Consider the following 12074-nt stretch of genomic DNA (forward strand, 5'->3'; position numbering starts at 1 on the left):
AAAGGAAAACCTTCTCCCAACCCCAGCAGCAGCTTTTCCTCCACGTTTCCATGATCCAACCTCCTACAACCCCACTTGAGATGTCTCAGATATTTTACACACACTTCTGAGTCTCAGTTTGGGAGGAGAGAGCCGGGCCACAGCTCCATTGCTTGGCAACAGATTTCCTTCCCAAAAATCCCACCCCAAACCCAAGTGTTATATATAATTTAGTGGGAAGGCTCGCAGGCAACGCCCTGAGAATGCTGTTGGGGCAGCCTGAGCTGTGAGAGCTTTGTGGAGGGGATATTTTGGGAAGAGGAGAGTTGGTGCCGGGAAGACATGGCTGGGAAATGGGGAGGTGCTCCCAAGGCTTCACACTTGTGTAAAGAAAGAGCAGAAATGCCCAGATCCAGTTCCTGAGTCTCCCACAAACCATGAGAGGATGGCGTGTCTGCCCAGAAAATCACATGGCAGCACTTGGAGCCACACCAGAGCCTTTTTTCCCTTGACATGAGCTCCCAGCAGCCCAGAGAAGCTGTGGCTGCCCCTGGACCCCTGGAAGTGTCCAAGGTTGGACAAGGCTTGGAGCACCCTGGGATAGTGGAAGGTGTCCCTGCCATGGCAGGGGGTTGGAACTGATGAGCTTTAAAGTCCCTTCAAAACCAAACTATTCAGGGATTCTGTAACATGTGGTGTCATTTGATTTCTTTGATCTATAAAATCTGGGATTCACTCAACACAAATAAAGATAAACCTTTCCAGTTATTTTTTTATATATATATTAGTATATATGAATCTTTGCAATTGGAGCTAGTAGCATTCTTTGGGGTTTTTTTCCCCCTTTCCCTGAGCTCACCCCCAGCACAGAAATAGATTTAGATCCAATTTAGATCCACATTTAAAGGCATTTCCATCCAGCTCTGGGCCTGAGCACTGCCCCATGCACAGACAGCAGCCAAGCTGAGCGTGCTGGATGTTGGCTCTGCTGCAGAAACATCATCCCATTCTTCTTTCCAAGAGCTCCAAGCTGACAAAGCAGCTGGCCTGGAGAGATGCTTGGGGAGCTGCAGCCCTGGATCACCCAGCCCCGGCAGCTGGGAAAGAGCTGCTCGTCTCCTGCTCAAGTTGGCCTTTTCCAGCTTTATTTTGAGGGGCAGCACAGATCCCACCAAAGCTCATGGAGAGCTTTGGGACCTGCTGGAAGATGCCAAATCCCCAACCTGCTGCTTCTCCTGGATAATGGATCCTGCAAACAAACACACCACGTGCATCCCCCTTCCAGCACAGACAAGGCCTTTGCCAGCACAAGCGATGCCAGCGCAGCTGGAGTCTGGATTTCCTTGTGTATTTGGGAAGCAGCTTCATATCTTGCATTAATTGCTTTGTTAATTACCCTCATCCCCCTCCGCAGTGTCTCTGGGGGAGCGCCGATGATGCGCTCATTGGCCACGCTGGATCACCGGGGTTTTTTTCCCAACCTCGTTTATTTATTAGCCGGAATTACCTTCCAAACTAACCAGGTTGAATATTTTTGTTCCACTTGGCCAAGACTTTATTGACCGTGGAGAGTCAGAAATCGCTGCCGCACACCCACGACGCGGGTGGAGACGCCGAGGTCGGGGATGGGGCAGCCGGACCGACGTCCCAAATCCAAAGGGACCTGGGGAAGCAGCAACTTGGGCATCGTTTTTCCCTCCGTGCTGCTCCCAAAAGCCTGGCTGTTGGCACTTAACTGACTCCAGACACGCTGGATGTGCACTTACATTCCTTGGCCATGCGATCAGACCGGAAAAGATTGCCTTCAGCCCAGGAACCGCAGCGGGAAGGAGGCTGGGAAGAGCTGTGCAGTCACCGGGGCGGGAGCGCTGCAGCCTCCAGAAAAGCTGCAGTCAACACTTTTTTTTTTTTTAGGAGACGTGGTGCTAAAAGAGGAACCGCTGCGGGACGCGCGGATGGAAAGGCTGAGATGGGAGGGGGGAGAAGTGCTGTTATTTTGGTAAAATCCCTCTTTCCTCTCGCAGATCTCCCTGCGGGAGGACTTTGGGCTGTGTCAGGGACCGCTCCCACGGGCACGGCCGAGTCGCCAGGCCAGCGGGACAATGCCTAAAGCACATTCCAGGTGGGAACCGCAGCCCGATCCAGGCACCATCTCCACGATCCCACCACGTGTCTGGAGGGCAGCAGCGTCCCAACCCTCCCAGGGAGTCTCGCTCCAGTCCCTCAAGCCTTGTGCTCCGGATCCCACTCTGCTCCCCGAGCTGCCATTGGGCAGCTCAGCATCCCTAAAACAGCTCCAGCTCCAGACCATCAGGAATTTTGGCAACGCCAGCGTGGGCGAGCGGTTGTGTCGCAGCTCCAAGCACGGGGTGCTGGGGCAGGAACGGGCCGAGCTCTGCGCTTTGCCCAGCAGCCCCGGAGCGAGCTGCGATGCTCGGGAGCTGCGGCAGGAGCGGGGCTGAGCCCCCGGTTCTCCCGGGATGGAACGGCCTTTCCATGCTCCAATATCCCAACTCCGGGCGAGGAGCGCGTCAGTCACTCACCGGTGCCGCACCGGAATTTGCATAATTCCAATTATGTTTCCAAAACGGGGAACAGGCTCTGACAACAACAACTCTGCAGTGCCTGGAACAATCAGAGAAGATGGAAAATCGTTGTCTCGGACCTGATGGACCCGCAAGCGCCTTCCGCTGGCACCGAGTCAGCGGCGGGATTGCGGCGTGGGAAAGGATGCGGCAATCCGGGTTTTGCCATCGAAACCGATGGATATAAATGTGTTTAAGGAATAACGAGCCTCCCCCAGGCGCTGCCATGCCTCTCTGTCCTCTTGTCCCTTTGTCCTAGGGCCTTCCCAGCTACTACAGCATCTGCCTTTCCCGGTTTTCCCCTCTACCTGGAGGCAAAAGCAAAGCAGGGATGCCGGAGCCGGCTGTGAATGCCGTAGGTGTGTTGAGCCGTCGCTGCCCACGAGGCGGGCGCAGCAGGATATTTCATCTCCGTGAGTCACCTCTCCCTCCCTATCAGCCATCTGCAAGTGCTCCGGCCTGAACTGCAGCTTTGGGAACGGGCTGCTCCTGAGCCCGCAGCTGCGGCTGTCCCGGAGCCTTCCCCGTCGCCACATTTTTGGCAACCTGGGAATGCCGGGGATTTGGCAGATGTTAAACGAGTCCACAGATCCCATGTCTTAAATAGCACCTGCTTTCCCAGGGGCGGATGCTGGGAGGTGGGATAGAACCCAGGAGGAAGCTGCGGGTGCCCCGAGCCTTCTCTGCAGACTGTGGAACCGGCGGCAAAACACTCCGGCTCTGGTGTTTAATTGCCCACGGTTAATTGGCCATCCAAGGGAGGAGGAAGCTGCAAGGAGAGACGTCAATTCATAAACCCTCAAGTGTTGGGAAGCTCCAGATTTTCCGAAGGCCCGAAAGCAGCCCGGCTGCTGAATAATGCATCAAGCTGCCGAGAAGTTGGCAAACACCGGAACCAGTTAATCCACAGATCCCTCTCGGATGCCAGCACTCCTCCAGTGTCAACGTGATTAACCAGTTTCACTACTGGGAGCTTTTCCGGGAGCTGGAGAGCCTGGAGAGGGGAAGGAGGAGCTGTGGAGCCCCTTCTCCCCCACAGCAGAGCAGGGCTGGGGGGACACTACAATGGTGAGGAGGGAAAAAGCGAGTGCAGCATTAGAGCAGGAGGTTCCAGGCTTTGACCTGGAGGCCTTGGGTCGGGGAAACCCACAGGCAACCCCAAACAAGATGGAAAAGCTGTGGCTCATCCTGGTAGGGAGATGCATTCTCCTCCAAAAATCATAATAATAGCCATGATGAAATGAAAAGCCGGGGAGTTCTGGTGCTGTGGTTAAAAGTGTAACCTCACATCCAGGGGAAAACGCAGAGCAGGATTTCTCTGTGAGGCATCAGCCAAACAGGTAGGGCAGGAGCTGAGATCCTGAGATTGCAGGCAGTGTTCCTTAAAGGAGAACACACCTCTGCCCTACTCCCTGCAATATTCCCAGCCCTCCCTGAAGAGGCTGGAATGCTGCAGCCAACGTGGCCAGGAGCAGATCCAAAGCTGAGCTGCAGGAGAGCAGCAGGAGCAGCCCAGGAGCATCTCCAGCACCCAGAGCCCAGCCTGGATGGTGATCCTGGCTCTCAAATGCCACATACTCCAAATGTTTGGAGGCAAGGGCTGCAGGACTTCAGATTCATTAACGGGTCCAAGGTTGTAAGATGAGCCAGAGATCCAGGGACAGCTTGTTGGCAGCGATTCAGCTCCCACAACGCAGTGCCGGATGCCAGCGGCTTCCACACCGGCCCTTGCTGAGCTTGGCTCTTCTTCCAGCAAGCAGAGCCAGGGAAGATCATCCCAAACCTTTGTGTCAGACAGCAAAGAGCCACCGAGCACACCAGCAGTGGCTGTCCTGCTGCTGCCCCTCACCTCCCTACCCAAATGCTTCTATTTTCAGTGCTGATGTGAAAACCAGCCCGGTCTGAGTCATCAGAGCCCAAAAAACACGTTCTATTGAAAATATGAGTAGCTCCAGAATATACAGGATGGAATTTGAACACTTAACAGACATTCTTTGGAGGCAAAGGTAAAGCCAGCTCCCTGCTGGCCTGCCAAAGCTCCCTCTCTGCGGTGTGAGGAGGGTGATGGGGGTGGTTACAGCCAGGACAGCAGCCTGAAAGCCACAAGTACATGATAGGAAAAGCTTCCCAGAGAGCTGGGTCAGTTCCAGCCTAATCCAGCCCCTGTGGGGAAAGGCATCCTGGCAGATGTTGAGCTAATGGAATAATGGTGGGCACATCCCGCTCCAGTGGTGCGTGGTGGTGGTGGGAGGTCGTGCTGCTTCCTAAGGGAAAATGTACAAAGCTCCTCGGGGCAAAAATAACAAATATCAACAGCACGGGGACTTTGCAATCCCCATGTTCCACACACAAAGTGCAAAGTCTCCCTTGGAGTGAGCACTCCAAGCCAGAGGTGCTGCCCAGTTAGGAGCTGTCAGCACCAGGCACTGCAGGCTGGAACTCCCAGCCTGCATGGAATGAGTTCCTTCCCCACTAGCAGCCTTGCAGGAATGGCAGAGGTATTTTGGGGCTGGATTGGCACTGGATGCTTCCCTCTGCTCTTCTCTGTCCCCTGAAGCAATGATCCAGGCATGATCCTAACCCTAACCCTGATGGATCCTCGTGGGATAAGAATTGCTGGAGCTCAGCAACAAAAAAAGCAATGTAGTCTTCTCAAAAATCCAGGATAAACCTGGGAAAAGGCTTCTCTTGCTTCTGAGGTCTCCCGGCCAGCCCACCCCGTGTCCTACTGTCCTGTAACTACAGAAGCTGCTTGAGGTTTTCCTCTTTTCCCCCAAAAAGTGAAATAAAAGTGCATTCTCATGAAACAGCTCACCACTATCACTGTATGCAATGCAGTGTTTGCTGCAGCTTTCCACAGGTTTTCATGCCTTGCAATGATGAGAAAACCCCTCCTGCTCCATCAGAAACTTTGGGATTAAGCCAGTGCTTGGTCCAGGCAGTGGAAAATCAAGCAAGGAATCCATTCTAGGCACAAGGATGGGGATAATTTTAGGAGTTCACATAATCATAAAATCCCAGAATGGTTTGAGCAAGGACCTTAAAATTCATCCAGTGCCACCCTCTGCCATGGCAGGGACACCTTCCACTGTCCCAGGCTGCTCCAAGCCCCATCCAGCCTGGCCTTGGGCATTTGCAGGGATCCAGGGCAACCACAGCTGCTCTGAGCACTCTGTGCCAGGGCCTGCCCACCCTCCCAGCCAGGAATTCAGCTCTTTGCTACACCTTGGCTCCCTCCTCGTATCTGTTTAACCACCAGGGGAGTTTTCACCCACTGGAAGGAAGCTGGAGCACAGGGATCCTCTAGGGATCCAGGAGCTGTTGGGGGCTGCTCTCACCTGAAAACCTCTAACAAAAGCAAAGTGTTCCAAGTGTTACCAATTTCCAAGCATCACCAATTTCCATCTCACAGGACATTCATTAAACCCTGCTGAAGCATTTTTTCTAACTAAAGCTGGCTTGGAAGATGCAACTAAAAAAAACCAGGAACAGGGGAGTGAAGTCCAGCCTCTGGAAGGGAAAACTTGAGGCAAAGCAGGGGCCAGAGCCTGTTAAATCACTGTGACACTCAGCAATGACTCACATCTTGACTTTTTTCCCCCTCCTTTCTTAAGGAGGCCAGAGATACCTGTTCTTAAGCAAGAGCAGAGCCACTTCCTGGAGCACCCCCTGCACTCCCCATTTCCCGCCTGTAAAAAGCACCTTCCACAGAGCTGCTGGGGCTCTGACTCACCCCTGCACCTTCCAGAGCTGCCAAGGGGTGAAAATTACACCATTCTGCTCTTGGGGTGCTCCCACTTTTGAAAGGGAGATGGATTGTGGGGCTCCACCTTGGCCTGAAGCCCTGAGAGCCTTCGCTCAGACGTAATTCCGAACCACGAGCGGTGCCGGAGCACGCAGAACCTCAGAAGAGGAACTGAGTCAGTCAGCAGAGGTGACACTCAGTCACCAACAGCCCCTGAGAGCTGATGCTTCCCCATGAGACGAGGGGAAAGTTTTATTTTTAACTTCCAGAAAACACCAAAGCTGAGGGGATTTCAGATTCCCCACACTGAGCCTGTCAGGTTGGACAGATACTAAAGCAAATCCAAGATAAAAAGCACAGCCGTGTGTTAGAGGGAAGTCTGAGTCACAGGGCTCACACCGAGGCTGCTTCCACATCCACAGCAAGTTCTCTGCTCCTGGCAGTCCCTTTTTCCCCATTCCCAAATCCCAGGGAGAAGGAGATCACCTCAGCTCCAGCAGGCTCTCACAGCCCTTGTGCCCAGCTGTTCTGACAATGTTTTTAAAGCCAGACACATTCTTCTGGGAGGACTTGCACTAGCAGGGATAATTTCCAATTAGGAATGGTGGGAACACTTTTTCCAGGGGCTGGCCATGAGGACAGGGCCCTGGGACCGAGGGCTGAGTCCCAGCGTCAGCTCCGATAAGCGCCGGCATTTTGAAAAGTGACTCACTGCTGCAGCGAGACAGACACCGGTTCCCCCTGCTTGTCTCCCAGCTGAGAGGAGTTTAATTAAGTCAGAGTAAGTTCATTTACACAGCCCCACCCTGGACTGAAGGCCAGGCAGAGCCTGAACACCCTGGAAGGGGAAGGCTCCACCGAGAATCACGGCTGCGATGGCCCCTGTGCCCACCATGGCTGGAGAATCAGGGAATCAGGGAACGGTTTGGGTGGGAAGGGACCTCAAAGCTCGTTCCATAGGCAGGGATGCTGCTCACCAGACCAGGTAATGATGCTCCTGAGCATTCCCAAAGCTTTGCAACAAGGAGGTGGTTGCAGGCACCTGTGGCTGTGGAAGCAGCCTCGGAGCCCCCGCCGCGCCCTCTGCCAGCAGAGCTCCGGCTGTGACCCCTGTGCCTGGCCCAGGGGATGGCAGCTGTCACAGGATCCATATCCCGCTGCTCCCCAGCCCCCCCGCAGCCCCAGCACCTGCCCAAGTCCTTTTATCGGCTCACTCGTGGCCTACTGAGGCACCAGCATCACATCTGTCACTCCACAAGCACCCCTAGTCACTCATCCGCCCCTTTGTCCATCCCTGGCCTCATGGCTGTCCTTTCCAGGGAATTTCCTCCCTGGAACACAGCAGTGACAGTCCCTGCGTGCCCTCACCGGGGCTGGCACCGAGCCTGGAGAACCCCGACTATAAAGTTTGCTCAAGTGGGAATATTAAAGCAGCATCCTCCTTTTCCACTTATAAAAATAGTCTCTCATCTAATTCTCCAAGGAATTACAGCCAGGCTTCCAATCTGGGAGATCCAGAACAGAGCCCTCTTTATGCCAGCACAACGCCCGACTCCGGCACCAGATTGCCCCTTTCTGCTTCTCTCATAATTCAATACAAGTAACATACCAGGAGAGCTCTGCTGTATAATTGCTTTATTTTCTGCTTATTAGTTCTTTACCAACACTACAGCCATATTGAGAACACAAAATTCCTGGGTACTTCAGTCAGGGAGATCACAGGCCACAAACTCAGTCACTTGGTCGGACACGATTGAACGCCATTCCAAACTTACTCCATAAATTCACACGAACACAAATCGATGCACTTGGAACTCCAGACTGGTTTGTTTCGTACACAATTCCCACTTTTATCCTCCTGACAGCCACTACCTCGTGCTGAGGTCCAGCTACAGCCTAGAAAAGACGTGTTGGAAGTGGAACCTGTGGGTTTTTGTTCGGTGGCCGCAGCCGTTTGTTTCTGACAGCTCCGCCACACGTTCCGGTAACTTCTTCTCCCCCATCTCTTCCTCCCCATTCCCCCCACCCCAAAAAAAAAAAAAAAAAAATTAAAAAAAAAAATTTCAGAAGCAAAAGCAATTTCCTTTCACCTACAAAACAGAATTACAAAGTTACTTCTAAGGGGATACAAAATTGCAAAGCCAACTTAATGCAGAGGCTGCCCCAGCGCTTGGAAACACAGGAAACCAACTCAGACAAAAAATGAAGGTATTGAAGTTTTCATGTTGACTGAGAATAGGTTTAAGAAAGTTCAAGAACCATTAATAGAGCTTCAAGTTTTCCAGTTTAGGCATTTACTTTGTGCTTGGCTATTTTATTGATGCTCCAGAAGAAAACAGTAACCATATTGTTGTAATTTGAAGTTTTTATACCACCACACTGTTCATTAAGTTACAGCAACAGGAAAAGAAAAATAAAAGCTAGAAAATAGAGCAATGATATTCCAATGGCAAAAAGCCTTGGATTAAAATAAACTAATCTCACTTCCTCTTCTTTAGGGCCAAGATGGAAAAGTTATTTCTACATTAAGCTTCTGCAGACTCTAATTCACAAAATCCATCAATGCTCTGTCTTCTAGCACCAAGAACCCATCCAGTCCCATTTGCAACCCACATCCAGAAAAGTCTTTTTTGCTTTTTTGGAACCACACTCTAAAAGGACTTTGAAGTGCTCCAAAGCATTGGATTTCAGAAGTGAATTCAGGATTTTTATCTTCCCATACATCTTTGGTAAGAGCTCCATGTACAAGGTACTCAGCATGCAGAATCACCACTGCAGCAATGTAGTGTAATGCCCCCAATTCCACATAAAAATTATATTCTTGAAAAGAGAAAACAATTAAGGAAGGAAAAAAAAAAAAAAAAGGAAAATAAAAGCCATTTTCTTCTGGTTTTGTAGCATACATTCCTAGAATTCCCCAACAGAGTTTTAACTCCTTGAGGAAATCTGAAGTTAATCCTTAAGGCTGAATAAGAACCAGCTGCTTTAACAGTTTGTGCACCCAGCGTTAATTAATACTTGATTGAGTTTTTATGCAAATACTCGCTCTGGGTGGGGTTTTTGATTGGCCAGTCCCAGCTACAGGCTGTGACATGGCTAACGAGCTGCTTTGCCCTTTAAGAACTAATTATGGAAGTTTACATTCAGCGTCGATTCTCTCTCTCTCCCCTCCCCGCTCTCATTAGGAGTTACTCAATGGGCCTCAGACATCCAGCATAGTTCTCTTTCCTACAGGACTACAGCAACAACCGGGACACGGGGAGGCTCCAGCCGCTCCAGGAGCTCAGTCCAGGCTTGGAAAACCAAAGCAAGAAGCGATTTCCTCAAAATGGCCATTCCTGATGTCAGAACCCCCGGGCTCGAGCAGAGCTCGGCACGGAACTCGCCCTTTGCAAGGTTCCAGCATGGAAAAAGAACAATAATAATAATAATAACAACAATTTCCTTCTTTCTGTTGGAAAGAATCAGGAATCCTTTCAAGGTTTAGGTGTCTCCAGCTGCCTCGAGATGGAAGCGAGAGGCAAGTCAGAGCTGGACTTTTGCCAAAACATCTGATTGAAAGTCAAACTCATTGCAACATTTTATTGCTGCATCTGCTGGAAAGAGCCTCGGCCCGGAGACCGACACCAAGTAATAAAAAACTGCAACTAAACCTCATTTATGACAAAAAACCTGCCCAGTGCCTACCCTGGAACTACAGCATCGTTCATGCCTTGTTTGCTATGTGGTGTGGAGAGCTGGTTTTGCATCCCTCCTCATGCATGATGTATGGGTCAGAACTTCCCAGCTGACATTCCAAAGCAGTTCTTATATTTCCCGGCGCCCGACACGCACTTTGAACGCGTTACAGTGGAATTCCCACTCTCTGCCACTGCAGGCAAGAATTCCCCTCATTAGCCTGAGCCGTGGAGCCAGACTGAGTCACTGTTTAGTTACAGATTAACAGAACTTTTTTCTTTTTTTTTTAAAAAAAAAAAAAGTCCTCAATATAAAAAGACAGACTGCGGTTTGATTTTAAGCAACAATTTTCAGTTTACTAGATGAAGTCGACCTAGCAACATATCCTGCAGGAATGCAAAAAAGTAGCAATCTACAGCAAAGTGAGAGAAGAGAGAGAGAAAAAAATATATATATAATCAAAAAAGTAGACCCAGAAAGCATACACTGAAAATGGACCCCCTCCCCCAACATCCCCCAAAATAATCAAACCAGCAAAGGGCTATCGAGAGGAAAAAGAAAAAAAAAAAAAACAAGAAAACAAAACAAAACAAAAAAGTTACTTAGCAAGTCTATAATGTGTCCTTCCCCTGTTTGCTGGAAGTCTGCCATAGCATCTAGTGCCTGTGTTCGTGTCACATTCGGAGGTTAGAGCATCCTAACGCCAAGCAGGAGGAGTTAGAACAGGAATCCAGCCAAGGGTGCAGGAGGAAAGGGTGGCAACTGGAGAAAGGTGATCATAATCCTATGGATGCGGTTTTGTTTTTACTTTTCAGTAGAGAATCATTCTTCTGGAAAGCCACGTGGGTTATTTTTTTTTTGTTTCCTTTTTTTGTTTGTTTAAATTTTTTTTGTTTTGTTTCTTTAATTCTTTGTAGACTAAATAGTTCCTCTCCCATTAGGATTTATAATTGGACGTTAACCACGTCAGCCCTTCGTAGAGTCCATCCCCCGTCGTGGCACAGGAGGGCTGCACATACCAATTCCTATCCCTGATTCGGGTCAGGCCCAGTTTCTCCTGGATCTCGTGGGGTTTCATGGCGTCGGGCAGGTCCTGCTTATTGGCGAAGATGAGGATGATGGCGTCCCGCATCTCCCGGTCGTTGATGATGCGGTGCAGCTCCTGCCGCGCCTCGTCGATGCGGTCGCGGTCGGCGCAGTCCACCACGAAGATGAGCCCCTGCGTGCCCGTGTAGTAGTGCCGCCACAGGGGCCGGATCTTGTCCTGGCCGCCCACGTCCCACACGTTGAACTTGACGTTCTTGTAGGTGACGGTCTCCACGTTGAAGCCCACGGTGGGGATCGTGGTCACCGACTGGCCCAGCTTCAGCTTGTACAGGATCGTGGTCTTGCCGGCCGCGTCCAGCCCCAGCATCAGGATCCGCATCTCCTTGTTCCCGAAGATCTTGGACAGCACCTTGCCCATCTCGGCGGCATCCAAGGGAGGGCGAGAGGGCGAGCGCCGGCCCGGCGGGGAAGGGCGGGCGGGGCTCAGCGCGGGCCGCGCATGGGGCGGCGGGGAGGCGGCCCCCCTGCCCCGCCGGGCCCGCGGCGGCGGCTCCGCCCGCCCCTGCCTCGGCTCCCGCCGCGGCTCCTCAGCTCATGGGTGCCGGCGCGGTGGCGGCGGGAGGATCCTGAGGGCCGGGGAGCGCCGGGAAGTGCTGGGAGTGGCCGGGATGGCCCGGGAGCGTCCCGGCCGTACCTGAGGGCCCCGCGCGCCGCTCCCTCCGCCCGCGCCGCCGGAAAGGGGCCGCGCGCGCCCGCACCCGCTTCCGCCCCGCCGCCGCCCCGCGCATGCGCCCCCGCGGCCCCGCCACGCCCCGCCGCGGCCCCGCCCTCCTTCCGCCCGCGCCTTCCCGCCCGCCCCGCGCGCATGCGCCGAGGCCGCCGCCCGGCCCCGCGAGCTCCGCGGGAGAGGCGGGGCCTCGCCGCTGATTGGACGGGGCGGGGCGGTGCGCGCGCGGCGCGCGGAGGGGGCGGGGCCGCGGTGGGGAGAGGCGCCCCGCGATCGCGCGTCAGCGCGGGGCGCGCGCGGCGCGTCTTAAAGG

General features: G+C 52.7%; 1 protein-coding gene across 1 annotated transcript; it reads right to left on the reverse strand.

Annotated features, from left to right (window-relative positions):
• Window positions 1-7927: 7927 nt before the first annotated feature.
• ARF6 (ARF GTPase 6) lies at window positions 7928-11797 on the reverse strand. The gene has a single exon (XM_014257463.2). The coding sequence runs from the start codon at window positions 11450-11452 to the stop codon at window positions 10925-10927; it is 528 nt and encodes a 175-aa protein (XP_014112938.1). The 5' UTR covers window positions 11453-11797; the 3' UTR covers window positions 7928-10924.
• Between the last annotated feature and the right edge of the window lie 277 nt (window positions 11798-12074).

The sequence above is a fragment of the Pseudopodoces humilis genome, chromosome 7 (genome assembly GCF_049639895.1).
Source record: "Pseudopodoces humilis isolate 2021_Gansu_Grassland_sample_001 chromosome 7, ASM4963989v1, whole genome shotgun sequence".
Lineage (NCBI taxonomy): Eukaryota > Metazoa > Chordata > Aves > Passeriformes > Paridae > Pseudopodoces > Pseudopodoces humilis.

Excerpts from the sequence above, each read along its gene's own strand:
- ARF6 (XM_014257463.2), bottom strand. The coding sequence starts at position 11,452 with ATGGGCAAGGTGCTGTCCAAGATCTTCGGGAACAAGGAGATGCGGATC.